Source organism: Eubalaena glacialis, chromosome 20 (genome assembly GCF_028564815.1).
Source record: "Eubalaena glacialis isolate mEubGla1 chromosome 20, mEubGla1.1.hap2.+ XY, whole genome shotgun sequence".
Lineage (NCBI taxonomy): Eukaryota > Metazoa > Chordata > Mammalia > Artiodactyla > Balaenidae > Eubalaena > Eubalaena glacialis.
In genome coordinates, this window is record NC_083735.1 from 31,845,040 (window position 1) to 31,863,256 (window position 18,217).

The 18,217-nt window shown below is 35.5% G+C and overlaps 1 protein-coding gene across 1 annotated transcript in view; it reads left to right on the top strand.

Annotated features, from left to right (window-relative positions):
• The window catches only part of ADAM2 (ADAM metallopeptidase domain 2), a 100,373-nt gene that overhangs the window by 6,656 nt on the left and 75,500 nt on the right, over positions 1–18,217 (top strand). Inside the window, exon 4 of the mRNA XM_061177396.1 lies at positions 3,128–3,206. Coding sequence (XP_061033379.1) covers positions 3,128–3,206 — 79 coding nt within the window. The remainder of the gene's footprint in view (positions 1–3,127; positions 3,207–18,217) is intronic.

Here is an 18,217-nt window from a genome sequence, read left to right on the forward strand (position 1 = left end):
GGAATAAAGAAAAATCAAAACAGTAGTGGTCGTTTTTAAAATGGGTCCTTTATTAAAAGTTTTGGTCAGTTTGTCTCTTTATAATAAATCTTGATAGCTTAAAGATAAGGTCTTTCCATCCTTTTCTTCATCAAGAATGTTCTGGCTTTTCTTACTACTTTTCACTTTCATATATTTTATAATAAACTCTTCCACAAAGATATATCCATAGATATTGATTGTGACTTCATTGAATCTACAGAGTACTTTTGGAGGAATTTTTCCTGTCATTCCCTTTCAATTTTTTATTCAGTCTGGATTTTTTTTACTGAGTCTGAAATTCTTTTAATGCAGTCCAAATTATTATTTTCTTTGTAGCTATTATTCTTTTCATATTTTATTTTATTTATTTTTTTTTAACATCTTTATTGGAGTATAATTGCTTTACAATGGTGTGTTAGTTTCTGCTTTATAACAAAGTGAATCAGTTATACATATACATATGTTCCCATATCTCTTTCCTCTTGTGTCTCCCTCCCTCCCACCCTCCCTATCCCACCCCTCTAGGTGGTCACAAAGCACCGAGCTGATCTCCCTGTGCTATGCAGCTGCTTCCCACTAGCTACCTATTTTACGTTTGGTAGTGTATATATGTCCATGCCACTCTCTCACTTTGTCACAGCTTACCCTTCCCCCCCCCTTTTCATATTTAAAAAAAAAATCATTGTCTTCATACAGTCATGAATCCAAGCTGCCATTTTTTTCTAATAGCTTTTATTGTTTTCACTTTCATATTTAACTCTAGGGTTCGTCCAGAATTGATGTTTGTGTGTTTCATGAGCGTGGGGATCAAGATTCAAATATTTTATCGTATTAGCATCCAGTGGATCCAACACATGCTATTGGAAAAAAAAATACTTTCCTCATTGCACTGTAATGAAATGTTTGTAGTAAATCAAATGACTGTTTATGAGTGGGATATCTTTCTGGACTATTTTCTTTTATTTTATATGTTTACTACCGAGCCTATTTATCTGAACAGATATCACACTATATTAAATACTGTACTAGGTCTTGTTACCCAGGCTTGTTCAACAATGTTAAGATGTCCTTGTTTTTCTTGATCCTTTAATTTTCCATATAATGTCTGAAGTCACCTTTTTTCTTTGTACCTTTTATTTTATAGTCTTTTTCATTCATAGTCTCCATTTTAATGAATCTATTACTTTATATTATACCATTTTCCCTCAATTAAATTCTTTGTTATACAACTTTTTACTATTCTTTTAGTATTTTCTCTAGATTATCGTATTAATCCCTGAATTATTAAATCTAATATACATTATTATTTTACCAGTTATCATAGTTAGATCTTCAAACCTTTTAATTTCACTTACCTTCTACCTTTTCATTATTTTTCCTGTATGCTTTTAAACCCCAATGAGATATGACTATTATTTTTTGTATAGTCAATATCCCTTTTAATTAAGCATAAATTTACCCATTCCGTTGCTCTTCATTTTTTCCTGCGTTTGTTTCTATCTGCAGTTAATTTCTATATGTCTCAGGAATTCTCTATATTTCTATTGTAGGTCTGCTTGTTTTTGATTAATTTGTATTCAATGTTAAATATTAACCTTACTCTTAAGAACTTTTTTGCTGGAATAAATTCTAGGATGACCTTTTAAAAATGACTTTTGTCCTTTAAAAGTATTATGCCATTGTCTTCTGGCTTTCCTCGTTTCTATTGACAACTTAAGCTATCAGTCTTATTGCTGTTCTTTGAAGGGAACATCTTTGTTTTCTTCTTGATACTTCGAAGGTTTTATTTTGGTTTTCATCAGTCTTTAAAACTATATTTAGGGGTGATATTTCTTTGCTTTTATCGTGCTCAAATAAAATAGGACTTACTGAGTCTATACCATCAATTTTGAAAAAAATTTGCTCTTATTTTCAGAGATTTTTAAGTTTAGCTCCTTGGCTACTCTGTGCAACTTCAAAATTTGGCAAATGGTTTTACAGGGAAAGAAGCTATGAATCTGATGCAACTTAAATATTCATATTTTTATTCCAGGACTGCACAGCCACCAAAAGTTCTGCTTGTTTCTAGGTTCCCCAATAATAGCTTTCTCCCTGGGCCAAGCATGGATATTTGACTTCTTTCTTTGCCAAAAAACAGTGCCTGTATATCACTAGCTAAGACTCTTTATAGGACTTTCAACCCAGAATCTGTGTGTTCCCTGGAGCTCCACCCCACTGTGGGTTATTTTCTTTTTTTGTTACAAGAATACAAAAAGTTTTGCTCTGTTTGTCAGCGGTTTGGCTCTTTGACCTTTTGCTTTCACAAATCCAGACTGCCATGGCTGTCACAAATCTTTATACTATACTAATTGGAAAAATGAAAATGAGATACCTACACCCACACTTTCTCTTTATAGAGCCTTTTAAGCATATTCTTCCCATATTACAATGTATTTTAATGTGAGATCTCCACCTGATCTGTTGAATTCATTTCATATTAGTTCAATACTTATTGATCATTTGCTATTTTCCAGATATTCTTCTAAGAGCTTGAGATGCATTAGTAAACAAAATGGATATGAATTTTATATTGTTATCAGATGAGACTAATAATGGTATGATAAATAATGGATTAGGAAGAATGTTAGAAAGTGATAAATGCTTAAGCAAAAATATAGAGCAAACTAAAAAGTGTCATTTGGAAATCCTATGCTTTAATAATTGAGAAAGTTGCAAATTTTTATAAACTTGTCAAGAGAAGCCTCAGTGAGACGTGGATATATAAGCAAAGACTTGAAGTAGATGAGACAATGAGCCATGTTGAAGAACATCCCAGGAAGGGGCAACAGCTAGTGCAAATACCCTGAGACAAAAGTTTGCCTGTTGTGTTTAAAAAACAGGAAGGAGGACATTGTGACAGTAAGGTGAGTGAGGAGAGGTCTGAAGACTAGAATTTTTTGAGCAAAATTAAAACTAAATCCATGTACTCAGATAATCTCTCCCTCGTGCACTCTCTCTCTCTCCTCTCCCTACCTATCTATAATAAGTATAATAAAAGAAATACCTTTTCAAAATAAAATCTAGGAAACAGATTTTCCATTAAATACTTTTTATCTTTATTTTACAGAGCTTTCTTACCGCATAATTTTAGGATTTATGGTTATAATGGCACAGGAAGTATGAAACCTCTTGAACAACAGTTTCAGGTATGATTTTTATTGTCTGTTTTACCTTTGCTATGTGAGTTTCTGTGACCGTTTTACTTAGGGTCCACATGTCGCTAGAGTATAACAGACTGGAGTTATGTTTTGTTTTGTTTTGGCATGAATGCAACCATTTCCTTTTGATGATGTGTCTTGAATTAGCTTTGTGACACAGATGATTAACCAAACCACAAATGATAGTGATGCATTTAAGCTATTATTTCATGATGATGCACAGGTATGTGTTTATGTACCTGTGGCAAAAGGGTTGAATATGGAGTAAAATACTTAACATGAAAAAACATGACTTAAATCAGGAAAGTTAAATCTAGGAAGAAAAGGAAAATCCAAAGACTTGTCTGAAGTATGTTCAGGGACCAAATAAATACACATATAAATTTCATGCACATTTAGGAATATATTAAATTTTCATCTATTTGGAATACTTGGAGCTTCATTTAATAAAGTTTGCCATTTGTTGTAAATATAATAGAGAAGTGTGCATAGAATTTCAAGGAATACCCATGTCTGAAATGCTATTTTGCTTTTTACATTTGCCCTGCCTTACCAATTCCTGTATTTTTTTTTATTTGCATTCCTGATTTCTACGTAGCAAATTAACCACTACTTTGAAATTAAAGCATTTTTATAGAGACTAAGCTCTTAACAGGAGAAATAATAGGTATGGTGAGTTCTTTAAATTTTGCCTAACAGAGTAGGCAAATACATGTGAATCATCTATGGAGTTCTCTATACAAATATATAAATAATGCATACTGTCAAAAAGTTTTATGATATATACACACGTGCATATATACATAATATTATAGACATACTTATGTATAACACACAATATATGTGTGTGTGTGGCATTTTTTGTGTGTGAGTGTGGTGAAAAAGAGAGGGAGAGAAACAGAGTTAAAAGAATGAGACAACGAGATGCACAGGGCCGCAATATCCCGCACCTGCATTTTATGTAATTCTGCCATACCTAACACCTAACTCTACTTCCTGCCTCCCAGGAGGTAATCATGAGAGACAGATGTATAATTCAAAAGAAAAAGCAAAGATGTTTTATTTATAACCTGGATGTAATAAGTTATTGAATGCTGGCCTCAGATGCCGTGTGGGTAAATTATGTTTGCCAAAGCTGCAAGCCTATCTTCAGTGTAGGAAAAACCAGGAAAGTTTATTAAATTAGGTTAGAAGCATATAAATCTATTTTTCATAAATTCCACAGATGATTTTCATCCCTAAAAGTTATGTTATCTTGCTAACTAAAGATGTATCTACACAAAAACAAAGCAACCAGTTAGACACAGAAAGAGTTTGTTCCTAGTATCTGCAGTTTACTTTATGATCTCTCCAGGACAGAGAGATACTCATAATTGTTAAATAGTAAAATTACCAGATGGCATAACAATCCAAAATGTGTATGCACATAAAAATAGACTTCAAATTATAAGAGGCAGAAATTGACAGAAATGAAAAAAGAAATAGGTAAATTATTATTATTGAAGATTTAAACACTTCTCTCTCAATAATTGATAGATGAAGTAGAAAGAAACTCAGCAAATATGTTGATGCCTTGAGCAGAACTATCAACTTATCTCATCAACATTTGTAGGCAACCACACACAGCAGCAACATTCTTACTGTTGCTGAGTTTATACACATTCTTTTTTGAGTGCTAATAGAAGAATGAACAAGATATAATAAAGGAAAATAGTGCAAAAAATGCCAATGATAAAAATAAGAAAAAAACTGGAGAAAGAAATTATATAATAATAATAATAAACTTTTGATTCCTCCATCTCAAAATTTTATCCTATGCTGACCTAAAAATGATTTATTTATTAATTTCCAACTTTTCCAATCAACTTATGTATAAGGTTGATATAATTTACTGATGGTTCTGAAGAATTAAATACATTATCAATCTGGATAATACAAACCACATTTGAAAGGAAGTGGATGAAATGTGGTGGAAAGGAAGAGGTATTTTACCTTGATTATATAAAGTATGATTTATACAGATGAACCTGTATATGGGACCACAGTGAAAAAGTACAAATATGATAAGTCAATGAAATATTTTAAAAATATAAGATACTGTTTTAGTCTATGTCTAAAGATACCACGCAGTAATTTACACATGGAAAGTTTAATGTAAAGAATTATTAATTGTAACAAGGATTAGAGTAAAAAAATAAGAAGTAAAGAGAACTCTAAAGGTCATAGGAATATCAGATACAAGAAGCAGCCAGCAACCCTAGGACCGGGATAAAGAAGACAGTTTCCTTGCCCCAGAGTTGAGATTGTTAAAAGTGGCACGACCATGGATCTTCAAATAGGACAAGTCACTGTGGTGCTGTACCAAAAGATCTTGCTGTAAAATTTCTCTTTAGAACCCTCTGGAAATCTGTCCTTTGGGTAGCCAGGAAAGCTGTTCATAAGATGTCTCACCAAAGTCACTTTGCTACGGAAGGAGAGGGGCCTAGATGATGGGAGGATACTACTGGCTGATGAGTGCTAGAGACCACCATGCACCGAAGGATCTGGGTACTAGAGAATCTCCAAGCAATGAGGGATCCTGGCTTTGCAAAAAGCTGTACCCTCTGCAGGAGCCTACCAAGCCAGCACACTGGAACCAAATAGCAAAGCTCTCTTCCCATGCTCTCCGGTACCCTTTACTAGCAAAGCTTCAGTGCCACCTGGCAAAGGAAAAAATAATTAAGAGGCTCATATTCATTTGCACAAAGCAGGCAAAAGGTTAATTTGAAGCTGAGTAGCAATACATCAATAATTGACAGAGCCTACAACTTTGACTACTTAGTTTCTGTATGCACTCTTTTATACACATTTGAACTCTGGAAAAACAACAAAATCACCCTACATTTCTAGTTAGCAAGATTCAGCCAACCTTTTCCCAAGTAAAGAAATTCTCATTCTTCCCTCAAAATGATGAGACACACAATCACGAGTCACTGTGTCCATTGCTAGCTATATTATATTAAGTTCTCCACAAATTTATTCACAATCCAACTGAATACTATGTTAACATGAGGTTAAATTAACTTATAAAGTTAACCTCCAACCACTTGCATGCAAACTAATAACAGGAAGAGGGAAAAAGAAGAAAATGGTTAGCACATACAAATAAAGATACATATGCATATGACAAGCCAAGAGGAAAATATGTAAAGCTACTATAGTCTTCATTTCTGTAATAAGTCATGATTGCTATGTATGACTTCTTTTTTTTTTTTCACACACACACACTGTATTTTATTTTTACAAGAGATAAATAGACTGACACCAAGCACTGTAAATGGATGACCACAACAAAAGCAACAATGATTGCAATTACCAAACACGGAACACACTCATACTATGTCATAATATTGACATTCAGTCCAGTAATCCTCCACTGTAACAGCTCCTTTACTTTGCAGTGAAAATTGATTTGTATGTTCTTTGCCTCTGAGTCCTTGTGGGATTTTTTTTTTAATTCAAACAGAAAGTCACAAAGATTATAATCATCCTCATCAGTTCACTCAGTCCCATGTAATTAATTTTTTTTTCATTTTGATCTTTTGTTAGCACTTTTATGAATTCATCAGTTTTTCATTAGAGTTCTGAAAATGCTTATTCATTCAGTTCAGCAGTACAGTCAGTTACCAGAAACCTGTACTTGTCAGAGTCTTTTCCATGAATTTCTTGAAGATGAAACCCTTTTATAGGAACATATTTGCAAAAGCATCAGAGTACACCCAGAACTGTCTGTAAATGACAAAAGACTTAAAAATGACCACAGTTAAAGATTTGATGAAAGTTCATAATAGTGTATGTATGACTTCTTTTTCCCACTACCTGCTCCCCATCTCCATTGCTCTCAACCAGAACCTAAGCTTGTTACAGATATTTACCTAGCAGAATAGCACAAATCTTCACTCCCAAAGGGTTTGCATCCTTAAACATATTTTATTTTGGTTGCTATTATACTCAGGTGGGTTCAAGACACAGCACTTCTTTAAGCAACAAATTTCCCTATTGTGTTCAGAATCAGTCACTCCAGTCACTGGGTTAGCCTGTTTGTGCAGTGGCAAAAGGAGCTCGAAATATCCAGTTGGAAGTTTCATCTTCCAAATTAGTGGAATTTTTATTGTGTCCCCAGGTGAACAAATTCCCCACTGGGGGCCAGAAGCTAAAAGTTACTGGGACAGAAAGCAAAATGCTACAAAATGGTTATTAGGTATAATGGTGAGAAGAGACACTCCCATTTCAACACCTTACTTCCTGGACCCATGTATTGTGGTTCTCAGAAAACCATGCCCTATAATGGTCTTGATTCAAACACAACCCCGGCCTTTCAGAGTAATGTCTCCCACCTACTATGGTAAATGAGTATTCAGTAACCTGGTCTACCTTTCAATTAGGCCAGCTGCTTCCAGATGACAGAGTATACGGTAAGACATGTACATAAACCAATTGCTGCCCTGAATTTGCTGAGAAATAAGTTTCTGTATCAGACACAACACTGTACAGAAGCCACGGCAGTGGATAAGGCATTCTGTGAGTCCACAAGTTCTGGTGCTAGAAGAAGCACCATGGACAGGGAAGGTAGTTTTTGTTTTTCAGGAAATTTAATCCATTTACCTACATCATCTAATGTTGGCATACAATTATTCTTAGCATTCCCTTAATAATCCTTCTATAAGGATGGTAGTAATATCCCACTTTTATTTCTGATTTTAGTGATTTGATTCTTTTCTTTTCATAGTCAATCTAGCTAAATAAAGATTTGTCAATTTTGTTTATCTTTTTACAGAGCCAGCTTCTGGTTTCATTGATTTGTTCTATTATCTGTTCTTATTAATTTCACTCTAATCTTTATTATTCCTTTTCTTCTGCTTAATTTAGGTTTAATATGTTCTTCTTTTTCCTGTGTTATAGGTGGTTGGATAGGATATTACTTTGAGATCTTTCTTCTTTATTAATACATGCTTTTATATATATAAATTTATCGAAAGCACTACTTTAGCTGCATCCCATACATTTTAGTATGGTGTGTCTTCATTTTCCTTAAATATCTTCTGGTTTCATATTTGATTTATTATTTAATCCATAGGTTATTTAGGGATATGATATTTAATTTCCACATGTCTGTGAGTTTCTCCAAATGTTTTCTGTTAATTATTTCTAAAAAAATGTCTTTATTATCAGAAAACATACTTTTATTAGTTCTATACTTTTAAACTGAGGCTTTTTTAATGGATTAGCATATGGTCTATCCTGGAAAATATTTTGTGTACACGTTAAGAAGAATGCAAATCTTGTTGTTCTTTGGTGGAGCATTTTACAGATGTTTGCTAGGTTTACTTAGTTTATGATTTTTTTTTCAAGTCTTATATTTCCTTGCTGATCTTCTGCCTAGTTGTTCCATCGATCGTTGAAAGTGGCAGAGAAGAAGAAAAGAAGTCTTCAACTATGTGTTGAGTTCTCTATTTCTCCCTTCGTGTCTACCTATTTTTTTATGCACTATGGTGCTGTATTTGGTACCTATGTTTACAAGTGTTATATCTTCCTGATGCATTAAACCTTTTATTAGTATAAAATACTGCTCTTTATTTCTAGTAACAATTTTTTCTTTCAAAGTCTACTTTGTCTGATATAAATATAGTCAATCCAGTTTGCTCGTGGTTGCTATTTACATGATAATCTTTTTTCATTCCTTTAATTGGAGTCTGTCTGTGTCCTTGAACTTAAAGCATGTTGTCTTTCAACAGTTTATAGTAGTCTTTTCACATTGTCTGACAATCTGCCTTTTATTGGATTGTTTAATTCAATCACATTTAATGCTACTATTGATATAGTTGTATTTGCATCTGCTTTTTACTTTTTGTTTTGTATGTGTCTCATGTGTTTTTGTTCCTCTTTTTTCTCTTTTTAGTGTTTTTTTCCCCTGTTAGGTGGATATATTCTACTGAAGAATTTAAATTTCCTTAATGATTTTTCAATATTTTTGAGTTATATTTTTAGTGATTTCCCTAGGGCTTACCTTACACATTTTAACTTATCAGATGCAGATTTAGATTTATATTACCTTAATTCCAGTGATATATAGAAACATTGCTCCTATAAAACTCTACTTCCCTCACATTTATGGTATTATTGTTGTACATATTACATCTATTAATGTTACAAACCCAACAGTACATTGTTATAATTACTTTACTATCTGCAGTCATTTCCTTAACCCAGTACCTCTTTGTTTCCACTCACCTCCTATATGCTGTTATTGGCAAATATATTTCCTGGCCCCAATAATATGCCCTATTCATATTATTTTACTCAATTGATTTTTAAATCAGTTAAGAGAAAAAAGGGGGAAATACGCATTTATATTATGTTTTTAAATTACATAATAACCTGTATGAGCTCTCTTTGGATGTTTATGTGGATTTGAATCACTATCTGAGATCGCTTGCTTTCAACCTGAAGAATTTCCTTAAGTATTACTTGTAAGGCAGGGCAATTAACAACAAATTCTCAAAGTTTTCATTTATATGGAAATGTCTTTAGTTTGATTTTGTTTCTCATTTTTCTCACTGAATTTTTCATATTTTCTTGTATGGCTATTTATTTATTTTCTTTTAGGACTATTTGTCCTTATGTCCACTTCTGGGGGGATTTAAATTGTCATTTACTTATTTTCATCAGTTTCACTAGGGATCAGATCTATAGAGTTCCTCATGATGTCATACCAAAAGTTAACTCTCCATATCTTTATTTTTGAAGAATAATTTTGCTTAATATATAATTCTAAGTGCCAGGGTTTTTTTTCTCTCTCAGCAATTTTTTTTTGTTCATTGTGTCCTGCCTCCTTACATATGTGTGTGTGTGTGTGTGTGTGTGTATATATATATATATATGTAAAGAAGTACCATTATTTACATCACTACTCCTATGAATGTTATGTGTTACTTTTCTCTGGTTTATTTCAAGATGTCCTCTTCATTTTTGGTTTTCAGCAGTTTATTATATGATTGGTTCCTTAGGTCTTGTGGAAATTAATAAAAACCAAGCAAATGAGAATAAACAAAGCTTACTTATTCATAGCAAGGAAGTCATCCACTGTCACTTGCATTTTGGCAGATACTCAAAGGCAGGCAGAAGAGTGGGAAAGCTTTATAGTGGAAGGGAGGGAAGACCTCAGGTGTGCTCTGATTGAAGGTTGTTGGTGGGGGCTGCTGTAGATGGGTTAACTATGTGATTGGAGTGTTTATTTGGCTTTTCTCTCCTTGGTTCTAAGGTGGAAGCAGGGACAAAAATTCGGGAAGCTGAAAGTTTTTATTTTATTTTTTATGTATTTATTTATTTTAAATATTAAATTTTATTTTATTTATTTACTTTTGGCTGTGTTGGGCCTTTGTTGCTGCGCGTGGGCTTTCTCTAGTTGTGTTGAGCTGGGGTTACTCTTCGTTGCAGTGCACGGGCTTCTCATTGAGGTGGCTTCTCTTGCTGTGGAGCACGGGCTCTAGGCGCACGGGCTTCAGTAGCTGTGGCTCGCAGGCTCAGTAGTTGTGGCTCATGGGCTCTAGAGCGCAGGCTCAGGAGTTGTGGCACAGGGGCTTAGTTGCTCTGCGGCATGTGGGATCTTCCCGGACCAGGGATTGAACGGGTGTCCCCTGCATTGGCAGGCAGATGCTCAACCACTGTGCCACCAGGGAAGAACAAGCTGATAGTTTTTAATCAAGTCCTTGTTATTGGGACTGATTGCTATATAAGTTATTGGTTACCTTCCTGGATTGTTACTGGAGATAGCAGCATGACTTCCCACAAAGTCAGCTATTTATTGTCAGTAAAGAGGTTGGTTTCCTGCAGGTCAGAGTTCTATTTTTATATATGGTTTGGCCATTGCCCATTTGTTTATTCACTGTCTCAATCTATAAATGTGGTTTCTCACTAAATTTGGGGAAATTTTGGCCATGATTTTTTCAAATACTTTTATACCTATTTTCTCTTTCCACTTTTCTGGACCTCCAATTAAACGTATTTTAGATAACATTGTCCCACAGGTTGCTGCAGCCATAGTCCATTTTTTAAATTCTTTTTATTTTTTTATTTTTTAATTTATTTACTTATGGCTGTGCTGGGTCCTCGCCTCTGCACGAGGGCCCTCTCCAGCTGTGGCAAGCGGGGGCCACTCTTCATCGCGGTGCGCGGGCCTCTCACCATCGCGGCCTCTCTTGTTGCGGAGCACAGGCTCCAGACGCGCAGGCTCAGCAATCGTGGCTCACGGGCCCAGCTGCTCCGCGGCATGTGGGATCCTCCCAGACCAGGGCTCGAACCCGTGTCCCCTGCATTGGCAGGCAGACTCTCAACCACTGCGCCACCAGGGAAGCCCCCATATTCCATTTTTAAAGCTTGTTTTCTCTCAGGTTTCTTTCAGATCCGATGGTTTCTATAGATCTGTATTCTAGGGTTTTTGTTTTTTGTTTTTTGTTTTTGTTGTTGTTTTTTTTTTTGCCATCTGCAGTGTCAGTAAAACATATCCAGTGTATTTCATTTTAAATGTATTTCTTTGTTCTAGAATTTAGAGTTGACTTTTTATTTAAACATCTTTATTGTATAGTATAATTGCTTTACAATGGCGTGTTACTTTCTGCTTTATAACAAAGTGAATCAGTTATACATATACATATGTTCCCATATCTCTTCCCTCTTGCATCTCCCTCCCTCCCACCCTCCCTATCCCACCCCTCTAGGTGGACACAAAGCACCGAGCTGATTTCCCTGTGCTATGCGGCTGCTTCCCACTAGCTATCTATTTTACATTTGGTAGTGTATATATGTCCATGACACTCTCTCACCCTGTCACATCTCACCCCTCCCCCTCCCCATATCCTCAAGTCCATTCTCTAGTAGGTCTGTGTCTTTATTCCCGTCTTGCCACTAGGTTGTTCATGACCTTTTTTTTTTTTCCTTAGATTCCATATATATGTGTTAGCATACTGTATTTCTTTTTCTCTTTCTGACTTACTTCACTCTGTATGACAGACTCTAACTCCATCCACCTCATTACAAATACCTCCATTTCATTTCTTTTTATGGCTGAGTAATATTCCATTGTATATATGTGCCACATCTTCTTTATCCATTCATCCGATGATGGACACCTAGGTTGCTTCCATGTCCTGGCTATTGTAAACAGAGCTGCAATGAATATTTTGGAACATGACTCTTTCTGAATTATGGTTTTCTCAGGGTATATGCCCAGTAGTGGGATTGCTGGGTCGTATGGTAGTTCTATTTTTAGTTTTTTAAGGAACCTCCGTACTGTTCTCCATAGTGGCTGTATCAATTTACATTCCCACCAACAGTGCAAGAGTGTTCCCTTTTCTCCACACCCTCTCCAGCATTTATTGTTTCTAGATTTTTTGATGATGGCCATTGTGACCGGTGTGAGATGATACCTCATTGTAGTTTTGATTTGCATTTCTCTAATGATTAATGATGTTGAGCATTCTTTCATGTGTCTGTTGGCAATCTGTATATCTTCTTTGGAGAAATGTCTATTTAGGTCTTCTGCCCATTTTTGGATTGGGTTGTTTGTTTTTTTGATATTGAGCTGCATGAGCTGCTTGTAAATCTTGGAGATTAATCCTTTGTCAGTTGCTTCATTTGCAAATATTTTCTCCCATTCTGAGGGTTGTCTTTTAGTCTTGTTTACAGTTTCCTTTGCTGTGCAAAAGCTTTTAAGTTTCATTAGGTCCCATTTGTTTATTTGTGTTTTTATTTCCATTTCTCTAGGAGCTGGGTCAAAAAGGATCTTGCTGTGATTTATGTCATAGAGTGTTCTGCCTACGTTTTCCTCTAAGAGTTTGATAGTGTCTGGCCTTACACTTAGGTCTTTAATCCATTTTGAGTTTATTTTTGTGTATGGTGTCAGGGAGTGTTCTAATTTCATACTTTTACATGTACCTGTCCAATTTTCCCAGCACCACTTATTGAAGAGGCTGTCTTTTCTCCACTGTATATGCTTGTCTCCTTTATCAAAGATAAGGTGACCATATGTGCATGGGTTTATGTCTGGGCTTTCTATCCTGTTCCATTGATCTATCTTTCTGTTTTTGTGCCAGTACCAAACTGTCTTGATTACTGTAGCTTTGTAATATAGTCTGAAGTCAGGGAGCCTGATTCCTCCAGCTCCATTTTTCGTTCTCAAGATTGCTTTGGCTATTCGGGGTCTTTTGTGTATCCATACAAATTGTGAAATTTTTTCTTCTAGTTCTGTGAAAAATGCCAGTGGTAGTTTGATAGGGATTGCATTGAATCTGTAAATTGCTTTGGGTAGCAGAGTCATTTTCACAATGTTGATTCTTCCAATCCAAGAACATGGTATATCTCTCCATCTATTTGTATCATCTTTAATTTCTTTCATCAGTGTCCTATAATTTTCTGCATACAGGTCTTTTGTCTCCTTAGGTAGGTTTATTCCTAGATATTTTATTCTTTTTGTTGCAATGGTAAACGGGAGTGTTTTCTTAATTTCACTTTCAGATTTTTCATCATTAGTATATAGGAATGCAAGAGATATCTGTGCATTAATTTTGTATCCTGCTACTTTACCAAATTCATTGATCAGCTCTAGTAGTTTTCTGGTAGCATCTTTAGGATTCTCTATGTATAGTATCATGTCATCTGCAAACAGTGACAGCTTTACTTCTTCTTTTCCGATTTGGATTCCTTTTATTTCTTTTTCTTCTCTGATTGCTGTGGCTAACACTTCCAAAACTATGTTGAATAATAGTGGTGAGAGTGGGCAACCTTGTCTTGTTCCTGATCTTAGAGGAAATGGTTTCAGTTTTTCACCATTGAGGACAATGTTGGCTGTGGGTTTGTCATATATGGCCTTTATTATGTTGAGGAAAGTTCCCTCTATGCCTACTTTCTGCAGGGCTTTTAGCATAAATGGGTGTTGAATTTTGTCGAAAGCTTTCTCTGCATCTATTGAGATGATCATATGGTTTTTCTCCTTCAATTTGTTAATATGATGTATCACGTTGATTGATTTGCGTATATTGAAGAATCCTTGCATTCCTGGAATAAACCCCACTTGATCATGGTGTATAATCCTTTTAATGTGCTGTTGGATTCTGTTTGCTAGTATTTTGTTGAGGATTTTTGCATCTATGTTCATCAGTGATATTGGCCTGTAGTTTTCTTTCTTTGTGACATCTTTGTCTGGTTTTGGTATCAGGGTGATGGTGGCCTCGTAGAATGAGTTTGGGAGTGTTCCTCCCTCTGCAATATTTTGGAAGAGTTTGAGAAGGATAGGTGTTAGCTCTTCTCTAAATGTTTGATAGAATTCGCCTGTGAAGCCATCTGGTCCTGGGCTTTTGTGTGTTGGAAGATTTTTAATCACAGTTTCAATTTCAGTGCTTGTGATTGGTCTGTTCATATTTTCTATTTCTTCCTGGTTCAGTCTCGGCACGTTGTGCATTTCTAAGAATCTGTCCATTTCTTCCAGGTTGTCCATTTTATTGGCATAGAGTTGCTTGTAGTAATCTCTCATGATCGTTTGTATTTCTGCAGTGTCAGTGGTTACTTCTGCTTTTTCATTTCTAATTCTATTGATTTGAGTCTTCTCCCTTTTTCTCTTGATGAGTCTGGCTAATGGTTTATCAATTTTGTTTATCTTCTCAAAGAACCAGCTTTTAGTTTCATTGATTTTTGCTCTTGTTTCCTTCATTTCTTTTTCATTTATTTCTGATCTGATCTTTATGATTTCTTTCCTTCTGCTAGCTTTGGGGTTTTTTTGTTCTTCTTTCTCTAATTGCTTTAGGTGCAAGGTTAGGTTGTTTATTCGAGATGTTTCCTGTTTCTTGATGTAGGCTTGTATTGCTATAAACTTCCCTCTTAGAACTGCTTTTGCTGCATCCCATAGGTTTTGGGTCATCGTGTCTCCATTGTCATTTGTTTCTAGGTATTTTTTAATTTCCCCTTTGATTTCTTCAGTGATCACTTCGTTATTAAGTAGTGTATTGTGTAGCCTCCATGTGTTTGTATTTTTTACAGATCTTTCCTGTAATTGATATCTAGTCTCATAGCGTTGTGGTCGGAAAAGATACTTGATACGATTTCAATTTTTTTAAATTTACCAAGGCTTGATTTGTGACTGAAGATATGATCTATCCTGGAGAATGTTCCATGAGCACTTGAGAAAAATGTGTATTCTGTTGTTTTGGGGTGGAATGTCCTATAAATATCAATTAAGTCCATCTTGTTTAATGTATCATTTAAAGCTTGTGTTTCCTTATTTATTTTCATTTTGGATGATCTGTCCATTGGTGAAAGTGGGGTGTTAAAGTCCCCTACTATGATTGTGTTACTGTCGATTTCCCCTTTTATGGCTGTTAGTATTTGCCTTATGTATTGAGGTGCTCCTATGTTGGGTGCATAAATATTTACAATTGTTATACCTTCCTCTTGGATTGATCCCTTGATCATTATATAGTGTCCTTCTTTGTCTCTTGTAATAGTCTTTATTTTAAAGTCTATTTTGTCTGATATGAGAATTGCTACTCCAGCTTTCTTTTGATTTCCATTTGCATGGAATATCTTTTTCCATCCCCTCACTTTCAGTCTGTATGTGTCTCTAGGTCTGAAGTGGGTCTCTTGTAGACAGCATATATATGGGTCTTGTTTTTGTATCCATTCAGCCAATCTGTGTCTTTTGGTGGGAGCATTTAATCCATTTACATTTAAGGTAATTATCAATATGTATGTTCCTATTCCCATTTTCTTAAATGTTTTGGGTTTGTTATTGTAGGTGTTTTCCTTCTCTTGTGTTTCTTGCCTAGAGCAGTTCCTTTAGCATTTGTTGTAAAGCTGGTTTGGTGGTGCTGAACTCTCTCAGCTTTTGCTTGTCTGTAAAGGTTTTAATTTCTCCATCAAATCTGAATGAGATCCTTGCTGGGTAGAGTAATCTTGGTTGTAGGTTTTTCTCCTTCATCACTTTAAGTATATCCTGCCACTCCCTTCTGGCTTGCAGAGTTTCTGCTGAAAGATCAGCTGTTAACCTTATGGGGATGGCCTTGTGTGTTATTTGTTGTTTTTCCCTTGCTGCTTTTAATATGTTTTCTTTATATTTAATTTTTGATAGTTTGATTAATATGTGTCTTGGTGTGTTTCTCCTTGGATTTATCCTGTATGGGACTCTCTGTGCTTCCAGGACTTGATTAACTATTTCCTTTCCCATATTAGGGAAGTTTTCAACTATAATCTCTTCAGATATTTTCTCAGTCCCTTTCTTTTTCTCTTCTTCTTCTGGGACCCCTATGATTCGAATGTTGGTGCATTTAATGTTGTCCCAGAGGTCTCTGAGACTGTCCTCAGTTCTTTTCATTCTTTTTTCTTTATCCTGGTCTGCAGTAGTTATTTCCACCATTTTATCTTCCAGGTCACTTATCCGTTCTTCTGCCTCAGTTATTCTGCTATTGATCCCATCTAGAGTATTTTTAATTTCATTTATTGTGTTTTTCATCGTTGCTTGGTTCCTCTTTAGTTCTTCTACGTCCTTGTTAAATGTTTCTTGCATTTTGTCTATTCTATTTCCAAGATTTTGGATCATCCTTACTATCATTATTCTGAATTCTTTTTCAGGTAGACTACCTATTTCCTCTTCGTTTGTTAGGTCTGGTGTGTTTTGACCCTGCTCCTTCATCTGCTGTGTGTTTTTCTGTCTTCTCATTTTGCTTATCTTACTGTGTTTGGGGTCTCCTTTTCACAGGCTGCAGGTTCGTAGTTCCCATTGTTTTTGGTATCTGTCCCCAGTGGCTAAGGTTGGTTCAGTGGGTTGTGTAGGTTTCCTGGTGGAGGGAACTAGTGCCTGTGTTCTGGTGGATGAGGCTGGATCTTGTCTTTCTGGTGGGCACGTCCACGTCTGGTGGTGTGTTTTGGGGTGTCTGTGGCCTTATTATTTTAGGCAGCCTCTCTGTTAATGGATGGGGCTGTGTTCCTGTCTTGCTAGTTGTTTGGCATAGGGTGTCCAGCACTGTAGCTTGCTGGTCGTTGAGTGAAGCTGGGTCTTGATGTTGAGATGGAGATCTCTGAGAGATTTTCACCGTTTGGTATTACGTGGAGCTGGGAGGTCTCTTGTGGACCAGTGTCCTGAAGTTGGCTCTCCCACCTCAGAGGCACAGCCCTGATGCCTGGCTGGAGCACCAAGAGCCTTTCATCCACACGGCTCAGAATAAAAGGGAGAAAAATTAGAAAGAAAGAAAGAAAGAGGATAAAATAAAATAAAATAAAGCTATTATAATAAAAAATAAGAAAAAAATTATTAAGAATAAATTTATTAAGAAAAAAATTTTTTTTAATTTTTTAAATATAGATTTATTAATTTTTTATAATAAAAAATAAGAAAAAAATTATTAAGAAAAAAATTATTAAGAAAAAATTTTTAATTTTTTAAAATAAAAAATATGAAAAAACTTATTAAAAAATTTTTTTTAAATTTTTTAAAAATAGAAAATAAGGAAAAAATTATTAAGAAAAACATTTATTAGGGAAAAAAAATTTTTTTAAGTTAAAAAAAAAAAAAAAAACGGACGGACCTAACCCTAGGACTAACGGTGAGAGCAAAGCTATACAGACAAAATCTCACCCAGAAGCATACACATATACACTCACAAAAAAAGGAAAAGGGGAAAAGTTAATATATCCTGCTCCCAAAGTCCACCTCCTAAATTTGGGATGATTCGTTGTCTATTCAGGTATTCAACAGATGCAGGCACATCAAGTTGTTTGTGGAGCTTTAATCCGCTGCTTCTGAGGCTGCTGGGAGAGATTTCCCTTTCTCTTCTTTGTTCGTACAGCTCCCGGGGTTCAGCTTTGGATTTGGACCCCCCTCTGCATGTAGGTCGCCTGAGGGCGTCTGTTCCCCGCCCAGACAGAACGGGGTTAAAGGAGCAGCTGCTTCGGGGGCTCTGGCTCAGTCAGGCCGG